The sequence below is a fragment of the Lineus longissimus genome, chromosome 9 (genome assembly GCF_910592395.1).
Source record: "Lineus longissimus chromosome 9, tnLinLong1.2, whole genome shotgun sequence".
NCBI classification, from domain to species: Eukaryota; Metazoa; Nemertea; class Pilidiophora; order Heteronemertea; family Lineidae; genus Lineus; species Lineus longissimus.
In genome coordinates, this window is record NC_088316.1 from 9,022,227 (window position 1) to 9,033,059 (window position 10,833).

General features: G+C 41.2%; 1 protein-coding gene across 2 annotated transcripts; it reads left to right on the top strand.

The window, feature by feature from the left end:
- Positions 1-1,720: 1,720 nt before the first annotated feature.
- LOC135493822 (uncharacterized) lies at positions 1,721-7,478 on the top strand. Of its 2 annotated transcripts, none has more exons than XR_010448298.1 (2): positions 1,721-4,505; positions 7,437-7,478. XR_010448298.1 is itself a non-coding variant. In XM_064781406.1 (2 exons), the coding sequence occupies exons 1-2, from the start codon at positions 2,757-2,759 to the stop codon at positions 4,306-4,308; spliced, it is 1,170 nt and encodes a 389-aa protein (XP_064637476.1). In that variant the 5' UTR covers positions 1,721-2,756; the 3' UTR covers positions 4,309-4,712. The 2 variants fall into 2 exon arrangements, 1 of the variants encoding a protein (XP_064637476.1); XM_064781406.1 differs by lacking the exon at positions 7,437-7,478 and having other exon boundaries at positions 1,721-3,918; positions 4,301-4,712.
- Positions 7,479-10,833: the final 3,355 nt, after the last annotated feature.

The window sequence follows — 10,833 nt, forward strand, 5'->3', positions numbered from 1 at the left end:
TTCGAATAATAAAGTGATATTCTATGATAAACCAGGACTTGCCTCTATTGAATGAAATGGAACCAGGAAAACATAACATGGTGCCGAACACCGGGCAATAGTGAGTTAATTTGACGGTAGTTTTCGTTTTCATCCGAACGTTTCAAGTTTGCGGATGGCGTGCTCGATCGGGGGCACTCAAATGTAGAGTGTGTACTGACTACTGTGTTGTGTACATTTGGCACTTGGTGGTGGCTGGTGCACTCAATCGTGACCTGGTTGTTGACGATAACATTTTGTTATCATTTCTTCATCGGATCGGAGAGAGGTGACTGAAACTATCCGTGTACATGGTGTACCTGCTTATACGTTACGTTGCTATGGCAAGCCGTTTGCTTCAAAAAGTCGAGATGATTTTTTTCAAGTCGAGATTTTTTTTTTCAAGTCAAGAAAAAATATTTCAAGTCACGAAATTTCTTCAAAAAGTTGAGATTAGTATTTTCAAGTTGACACATTTTTTTTCAATTCTACAAGTTTTTTTTTTAAGTCGACTTTTTAAATATATAAACATATTTTTTTTTAAGTAAAAAAAAAATTTGTTCATTAATTTTTTTATATACAACTTATCAGTTGATTATTTTTCTAATTCTTTTAAATTTTTTTTCAAGTCGATAAAAATTTATTGTAAATGACAAATTTCCTATTCAACAAAAAAAAACACATTCGAGACAGAAAAAATAAGTCGAACATTATGACGTCATCACTTTTCGTGTACAGTATGTAGACTCGTCACCAGCCGTTCTCTTGCCGACTTCGCATTCTAATGCCCACATATATACATAGCAGGGGACCAGTCTATACAGTATGCAAGATAGCGGGAGGCGATGTTGTTGACATTGCCGAGTGTCTGCGTCAGTGTCCCGCTATGGTCCGGCGATCTGAAAGGGCCAGACAATCATTAGATCAAAACAAACTAGAGAACTGTTCCAGGCTACTAGATGACATTCTAGGAATTCTGAGTGCGCTGTATATACGTGCATGCGATCACGTCGGTGCCGGTGTAACATCTATGGTTGTTCCCCATGTGTCAGTGTTTCCAAACAATAGGCAGCTAGAGAGACCACGACTTTTCAATAGGGGGGATACACAGAAAAACTTGTCAATCTATTTTTGAGCGTTCCCAAACAATGAGGGGAAACACTCAAAAACAGAAACACTCAAAAACATTACACCGGTTCCGTTTTGGCAGAAGATTTTGCGGAGGTCTTGGTGCCCATGCACAGCACTAATGATCAGGTATTGCACGCGATAGAGGGTTTGCAGAATAACACGACACACGGGCCTAATCGCGGCGGGCCAGGTGTTGAATTAGGCGGCGCGCGCAATGTACACAAAAACTGATGACGTCATAATGTTCGACTTTATTTTTGTAGCGCTCGACTGATTATTTTCTCGAGTATGAAATTTTTACTCGAGTATGAAATTTTTACTTTCGACACTATTTCTGTATTTATTATGTATCATTATTATATTTCACAAACACTATTTTGATTTTTATAATCATTTTTTTCTCGCAGTGAAATTTTTATTAATTGATTTAACTTCAATAAGTTAAATGAGAAGAAAAATAAATATCTCGACTTGAAAAAAAAATTTAATTTCAAATTTTTTTTCTTGACTTAAAAAAAAATATCTTGACTAGAAAAAAATCATTTCGACTAGAAAAAAAATCATTTCGACTTTTTGAAGCAAACGGCTTGCCATACGTTGCAGCACATACTCGGATACTGATGATGCTTTACTGATAGGGAGTGATGAGTGCAATGTTGGAACACTGATAGTGATATGTTTCATGGGATAGGAAGTAAGTGTAAACTCCTCCAAACTGTCTATACCTACGCTAGATTATGGTCTCACCAGACTCCAACCACCAGGAATGGTATTTGTCAACTCGAACTGTGCATGATCTATAGTGAAACTCGTACTGGTCTATGTCTTATCGTCTCGTGATCGTCAATCTGCGGTTTACGAAGTTCATGTTGCCAGTGTATGTGAGTGTCGACGTCATCAGTAACGGTGTTTTGATAGCCAGTAACCAGGTGATGGTTATCTACTGCAGTACTACCTACAAGGATTGTTGGAGGTTTCAACGTGATCAACCCCTCGTCAAACAGTGATGGACATTGTTACCCGCTATGCAGTTATCTTCAGGAGTGATCCTTAGATGTCTTCGAATAATGCACACTGTTTTTGTGTATGAGAGACTAGTTTACTTCTACTGTTTCTAGATCATTATTGTTGTTTGTATAATATTCCATCTTCATAGACAATCGGTATCAAGTTACAGATATGTGGTATCTTTTAGTCGCATTATTGCATATGTTTGTGTCAACATTGTAATGTTTGTGTCAACTTTTTGCTCGCTATAATGTTCTTGATTTCCAGCTTTGCCAGTTTTCCTTGTCCGGTAGCTATACTTAGTCCTATCTTAAATTGATTTACTAGGAGGAATAGGCCTACTTATTACCAAGTTAACTTTTCATTTGTCCGACATGGTCAGCTTTTCATTTTGAGGCGTGGTAGTGCAAGGGAACTTCATGCATTACTCCTAACCATTGGCATGCTATACTCACGGTCATTTCATTTCTAATTTTAAACTCTGGGAAGACTTAATGTGTTGACACTGCGTGTAGTTATAGTTTGTGATGCGTTGCCATTTCAAATACTAGGATTTCTACTTGTCAACTCTTAGTTTTTCAGTTATTATAGCACTACAGATGGCAGACCCAGCTCCAGGTGCAGCCCCAGCCGCAGCTCCAGCTCCAGCTCCAGCTCCAGCCCCAGCTCCAGCTCCAGCTCCAGGTGCAGCCCCAGCTCAACCAGTACTTAGACCAGCAGATTTTCTTCCAGACCCTAAGTTTACTGGTGAAGATGTATCTAATGAGAAAGCGATCAGTCATTGGTATCTCTTTACAGACTATTTGCAGGTCCATGGATTAGACAACCCCAATGCTGCAGCAATGCCAGCCGTAACGGTTAGGTTTAGATTGTCCCTAGCAGGAAATGCAAGATTGTGGGCACATGGTCGCATGTTTACAGACCTGAATGATATGAGAGCCTCATTCATCCAGCGGTTTAGCCAACACCATAGCGAGTTTGCCAATGTCAAATACTTTGACAACATTGTTTACAAAACAGGTGAATCTGCAGAGCAGTTCTTGCAGAAGATAAGAATTGCAGGGCAGATGATAAACTACAATGATCAACAGATCCGAACAAAGTTTTTACACTCTCTGCCAGAAGAATGCCAGAGAGCAGTTGTCATGGCCGCTCCAGTTGGAGCCAATGCCCAAGTTCTTGCCAATCTAGCCCTAAAGTACTTAGATATAATGCCGAAAAGTGTATCCTTTACAGATCAGGTGCATGTAGCAGCTCCCTCCCAAGATGTAAGGGACATCAAGAGTGACATTCAAGAACTAGAAGCAAGCATCAAAGACCTACAGGTGCAGTTTGCCAGCAATGCAGCAGGAAGTTGTCGTCATGATGATCATAGGCCCAATAGTCGGAGTCCCAGAAGACAGAGAATGAGGAATGAGTTCGGACACGGGTATCGTCATCGATCTAATAGCCCCTTTCGTCCTCGTACTCCCACCCAGGATCAACAACGAGAACCCAGTCCTAGAAGGTCAACTGATCGCCCGCAAAACAAGGGATACCGTCTGTTCCAGTGTCATTTCTGTGGGAAGTTTGGTCGTGGATGGAGAAAGTGTTGGAGTTACCTCAAGATGGCACAAGGTCAACAGGGACAGTCCTCTCGATTTCAAGCTCAACAGGGACAACCCTCTCCATTTCCAGCCCAACAAGGTCAGCACCCTATGTTCCAGATGCAAGCCGATCACATGATGAACCAGTCTTCCTTTCAGCAAGACCCAGGCTCAGGTAGGTCAGGACAGTCATGGCGACCCAGACAACCCAATAGAGATCAGAATTTTCAGTAGGGGGTGGTTCAGAAGGACCAACTGAGTTACCCCGAGAAACTGTTAGAAAAGCTGAAGACCCATCTGAATTTTTAGGTACTGACACTACAGCCATACAGTTAACAGCTAATAATTATGCCAAAGGCTATCTTGATAGTAAAGAGGGTATTCTCTTATTGTTTGATTCAGGAGCAACTTCTAGTCTTATTTCAGGTTCTTGTATACAGATATCGAAGTTTCTTAGTAGCTTGCCAGCATTTGATATTGCACCATGTTGCTTCAAAATTGGTAATGGAGAATATCTACAGACTAATCAAGCACTATCATTCGAAGTTTCTATTCAGGGTTGTAGGTTGAGAATTTATGCCTGCATAGTAGACAACCTGACCGGCCCAGATGTGTTGGTAGGAGCCTCTACGTTGTCCGCTTTGAATGGTTCATTAGATTTTGCAACCCGTACTTTTACTGTGAGACCAAAGAAGGTTTGGTTCACACCTGTCAACCGTAGTATCATCAAACCCGGAGAAACAAAACATGTATTGGTGAAAGGTAAGTTGCCAAAAGTATTGAAAAATTCTGAGATCCTTCTACACTCTGGTAAATATTTGACCAGATTTTGTCCATCTCATATACTTTTAAAGCTTAAGAAGGGCACGGGTACTGTTCAAGTCACTAATACGGGGAAAAGATCAATTTCTCTAAGTTCTGATAAACCAGTAGCGTTTACTGACTTGGGTGAGTTTTCTCATACTTTCAGGCAAGTTCCACAGGAGATGTTACAGACGCATTTGACAAGAGCTTCTTGTGAGTCAGATGTCCAGTATAAAAACCTGAAAAAGTATCCCCACCTTGAATGTACTGATCCCCTTTCCAGGAAGACACCTCGAGAGATTTTAAAGGATACCATTGATCTTGATTCGGACACTTGTATTTTAGACACAGAAGGGAAACAAAGAGTGAGGGAGATGATTTTAAAGCACAAAGATGCTTTTAGTCTTTATGGTGAGATAGGACATTGTCCAAACATTGAAGTGGATATTGAATTGAAGGACACAACTCCATTTTATATCAAACCATATCCAATATCAGATGTACAGAAACCCATAATGGATAGAGAACTACGGAAGTTGGTGAAGTTAGGGATTCTCAAGAAGGGTTGTTCCGCCTACAGTTCGCCGTGTTTGTTAATCAAGAAGCCCAATTCAGATCAATTTAGATTTGTTTCAGATTTTAGGTTTCTCAACCGGAAAGTTGTGACAGCTCAACAGAATTATCTCTCGTTGCAGAATGTTCTTTCTAGATTAGGAAAATCAGAGTGTCGAGTTCTTTCTGTTATAGATTTAAAATCTGCTTTTCATACTCTACCCCTTTCTAAAAAATCGCAGAGATACACAGGGATTTGCCCCTATCCGGGCGCACCGATGTATATGTACCAACGGTTACCAATGGGAATGAACATGTCACCAGCCAAGTGGCAACAACAGATTAATGAGATATTAGCTACAATTCCAGATAAAGATGACTTTTGTGTTGCTATACATGACGATTGTTTGATTTTTAGCCGTAATGAGTCTGAGCACATGGGTCATCTTCAATGCATTCTGCAGGTTTTTCAGGAACATGGATTAAAGCTGTCAGCCCAAAAATGCCGTTTGTTTCGATCAAGTTGTACATATATTGGTCATGAAATTTCCATTTCAGAACCAGACGGAATTGTTCAAGTCCGAGCGATGATGGACAAGTGCGCAGCGATTAGAAACATGAGGAAACCCTCTAACCAGCGAGAGTTGAGACGCTTTATTGGAGCCGTCACGTTTCTTTCTATGTATTTACCGAAACTCCAGATTCTCTTCAAACCCCTTCATTCTCTTTCTAGGAAAAATCAGAGATTTCTTTGGACTGAGGAACATGACGACAGATTTGAGAAGATCAGAGAACTTCTTGTATCCCCTCCAATCTTATGTGCCCCTCAAGGCACTGGTGATTTCCATTTGTACAGCGATACTTCTAGGTGTGCCACCGGTTCAGTGTTAATGCAAGATATTTGTGGACAACAGCGTGTTGTTGGCTATTACAGCAAAATCTTGCCCAGCGCCGCACAAAGGTACAGTGTCAGTGAACTTGAATTGACAGGTCTTCTCATGAATGTTACACCTTGGAAATATTACTTACAATCTACGGCATTTCATTGCTATGTTGACCACTCCTCTCTAGTCCAGATGTACAAGTCAAAACACCAGCCACCTACTCTTAGGTTGCAGAAGCTATGGGAACGACTATCTCAGTATTCTTTTGACATTTCTTACTGTAAAGGGTCCGATATGGTCATTTCAGATTTCCTCAGCAGAGCACCAAGGGAAGACGATGATGACCTTGAAAGGATTATGCCAATAGCCCTTCCAGCCCAGCTAGTACAATTCTGCCCATTGTCTGCAGATGATCACGCCTTTCCTTTCAGAGCAGCCCCAGTAGAAAGGCCAGTGACGCGAGCGTTCGCGAGACAGATGAACATTCCTGTCAAGCCACTTTTTCCGGAGAGACCACCCGTACCCAAAGATGCTGAGGTCCCTGAAGTTGAGGCTAACCAGGACCAGCCGATTCCAGATGCTCCAGATGTTCCAGATGCTCAAGATGTCAATCAACAGGAGGACGTCTTAGACCCGCCTTTGCAGAACGAGAATAATGATCAACACCCCCTGCAGGCCGACAACCAACCCCGACCAGGTGAATTGAGAGACTTCGAACCAATGATACCGGGGGACATCTTCTACCCACCGCCAAAGACAAAACCTGCGAAACCCAGAAAGCCAGTACCAGAAGAACCAAGACTGGTGGACCGAGTTGTCAAGAAACCGGCTAAAGAGGATTCAAACATAGAGGAATTTCTGGAGTTTCTTCGCAAGCCAGAGCCTCTGATCACCAAGATCGAGGATTTGACGGCTCGTCATATCCCCAACCAGTCTGAGCTTAACAGAGTTTTGAATATCATAAAACGGAAAGTCATCAGAGATTACAATTTACCTTTTGAAGCACAACAATTCAAGGCAGCCCAACAGTCTTCTCCAAACTTTAAACCTATTTATGATTATCTGGCCTACCAAATTTTACCCAATGATAAGAAAGCAGCAAGAGTGATAATGCTTAGAGCAGAACAATATTTATTATGCAATGATATTCTTTTCAGAATATTCTTTCCGTCTAATAGTGATCATTTCTGTTTTCAGCTTGTGATCCCTGACCAGTTCATTGATCCGTTGATAGCCAAGTATCATGATTCTCTATTGAGCAATCACCAAGGTTGTGTTAGAACTTACCTCACAATGAGGAAATTGTTCTATTTTCATGGCATGTATCAACGCATTGTATCTTATATCCAGTCTTGTGCTCAATGCCAGCAATTCAAAGGAAAAGCTGAAATGCTGAGGCCATTCCATGAGCGAATTCCTTTGGATTATTCACCATTTCAGACTATTTCTTTAGATTTCAAGAAGATGGTGACGTCAAAATCGGGATATTCCTGGCTGATGGTTGTTACCTGTGCTATAACGAGATATACTGTGTGTGTTCCAATGAAGACATTGGATGCTCCAGCTATCAGTGAGGCCCTTATCCAGCGCGTATTTTGCTGTTATGGCATCCCAGATGTCCTAGTTACAGATGCCCAGTCGTCGTTGATAGGTAAAGTCATGGAGATTGTGTGTACTGCACTTGGTATCAGCCAGAAAGTTGTGTCTGTTATGAATCACGGTTCGCTACATGTAGAAAGACAGATTAAATCAGTCGCTGATTTGATAAAAGTGAATTTAGATCAGTATGGTGACGATTGGATACGGTATCATTCGGTTGCGCAATACTCTTATAACACATTTTGTTCGCCCCAGTTAGGGAATCATTCCCCCTATTATTTGTTATTTTACAGGGAACCGAAAGATGTTAGTGGTTTAAATTTTAGGCCACTTTTGGGATTGACCAAGTCCCAACAGGAGTATATTGAACAGTTAAAACACCAATTTGATAGTGTATCTAAGTTCATGTTACAGTTGCAGGAACACCAGCAGAAAACCCAGAATGAGAAGATCTCACAACGATTGTCAAAGAGTCCAACATATGCCCAAGGACAGCTTATTTATTTGCATAAACCCAGCAGTTCTAGTCTTACATCCAATGCTAAGAAGTTCACTGCTAAGTATGTGGGTCCGTTTGTTGTTCATCAAGTGTTGGATCCTAGCCATGTATTGCTTGCAGATATCAAGGGTAGAATATTGAGAGATGTGTTTCATGTAAACCGAATTAAGCCGGCATTTATGAGAGCCACTGAGTGTAGTAATATCTCTAACTTGCAAAAGTTGAGAGAAGCTTTGGCTATGAACGAACCAAAGATTGATGTTGAAGAGGACAAGTGTCATCTCAACAGCGAGGACACACCTAAGTATCATTTTGTTGATGAGACAGGTAAAGAAATAAGTAATGTTTGTTCTTGTAATGAGTCTGATTTGGTCTTTTCAGCACAGGGCCAGCCCATCGATCTGTCGGTGCACAAGGAGAATCTAGAGGTGAATAATGGGTTTGCCGCCCCGGTTCCTATGTCAAGGGAGCAACAGGTGCGCTTGGTGCAGAAATTGCAGATGGCGCCTCCGTCTCACACAGACTATACTGTTGTCAGAGCCAAGTTTCGAGCAGGACAATTGCGAATTTTGTTGTCTCTTCCATTGCAGTCTGGTATTTTCAGGTTCTGGTGGGATCCTCACAGTGTACGAAACTGTGCCGAGGTTGTTAGCGAGATCCTTGGACAAGATAGTAAAGTGAGATGTTCGGGTTCACCCGAAAGGTTTGCCAGACATCTTTATGGAATGGTTCGACCATAGCCATTCTACTTGATAACTGTGCATTGAGCCTAACAGAAAGTGCATCTAGGTTCATATGTGTAGAATTTGTTTTATAGTTACTAATCGTTCATTCTGTAATTTTCAGTCTTATGACGTTGTTGTTTGTATTGTACGGTATGTCTTTTACAGACTATTTTGATTGTAGTACAACTTTCCTTCCCAAGGGGGATGGAATAGACGCAATTCTGGTAAACATCCTTTCTCTGTGTGACAAAATATACTACTGTCTGTGTTCAGAACAGTGTTTTGCTACATTAAGTGCATATTGCACAGGGATAATAGTATTACTATTTTACATTCCAGGTTTTCAGCTCCTAGAGGTAGGATTGAAGCCATTTCAAGAAGAACTAGTATAGTACTTCCATTGCTAAACCATGTATATGTTTATATTGGTCCTAAACATTCTATGTGGTTTGAAATGGCGACTGTCTCTCAGTCTTGTGTGCACATTGTGTTTGTGTATTGAGTTTTCCATTTTTCATAAGGATAATGTAGGTATTGTGAGTGTAGAGTGTTGTTGATGATTTTGTGGTAATGTTTTTATCTTGTGGTTGTATCCAAATGCTCGATGCCTCATGGTGTTAAGGTGATCATTTTGAGTAAATGAGCAAGTTGTTTTCTAAGTTCCAGTTGCATCAATTGAGTTTCGTATAGAATTTAACTCGACAGTCATTTTAAAGTGTTAATGTGACGTTATGTGATGCAGCAATATCTTGTGTGAAATACAGGTATCTGTCTGGTAGTTGACTTTATCCAGAGAGGTGAATTAGGCCAAGTTCACATTTCAAGCAGGAAGGAACACGTACAGTAAGAAGTGATGTCTTGTCTGATAATACAATATTAGTAATATTGTATAGTAATTATGTAAGTTTCTAGCTATATTGTTGTAAAACAGAAGTACATGTAATTGGTTGCATTGATATGTAACTTTGATACATGTTATAAGCTATTTTTGAATCCAGGTACTTTGAATCTAGGTACATGTAATCTTAGTTAGACTTCAGTGTAACTTCATAAACAGGACAGGTTAAGAAGTAAAGTAGGTTGTTTAGTTAAAAATCAAAAATCTTTGTTAAAGATTTTTTAGTAAATAAGGGGGATGTGATGTATAAATAGCACAATATTTAGAGCAGGCCCAGACTCCTTTAATTAGGGCACAGGTTGTGTAGACCCTGTTCATCCGGGGATCTTCCGAGAAGGAGCGACGCGCTCAGCTTGTTCATGTGGTGGAGATTGTCATTTCGAATAATAAAGTGATATTCTACGATAAACCAGGACTTGCCTCTATTGAATGAAATGGAACCAGGAAAACATAACACTAGGCCTAGGGGTAGGCGAGTTTGTAGCAAAGAAGCCAGAGCGGCAGAGGCACCGCCAGCTTTTCACACCCGGTCGGCGGCCGTGGGTCTTACAATAGCAAACTCGGAAAAAGTCCAAATAAAGTAAGTAATACTCGGCCAGTGCATCTCATCACCCCTGCCAAGTGTCAACGTCATCCTAAACTCGCTAAAAAGTATACAGCAGACTATACTCCTAACGCCTACTGCACCAGACTGAGAGCAAGTAGCATGGCATAAACGACCACTTCAATCATCATGCTAATCATTGCTAATACTAGGCCTTGAACATGTAGAAGATTATTAACAGGCTGTAGGAAAAACCCGGAGTACGGCTGGCGGTTTAGTGGCCGCATCAGGGACACCATGCTAAGTCACATAAAGTGTCGTGGAGGTGTGTCCGCCAGACTACCGCGTGATTGGTTGACCTAGTTATGGTTCCTGGTTCTTTCAGAACAGGAACCATATTGTGTTTGGTCATGGTGTCTGTCTGTGTGTGTGTGTGTGTGTGTGTGTCTGTGTGTGCGTGTGTCTGTGTGTGGGTGTGTGCGTGCGTTTGTATCAGGGGGCAAATGGGTACATATGCCTGAATACACACCTTCCACTCGGGGACACACCGCCTAACGGGGACGTCCCCAGTTGGAATCTCATTCA

Excerpts from the sequence above, each read along its gene's own strand:
- LOC135493822 (XM_064781406.1), top strand. The coding sequence starts at position 2,757 with ATGGCAGACCCAGCTCCAGGTGCAGCCCCAGCCGCAGCTCCAGCTCCA.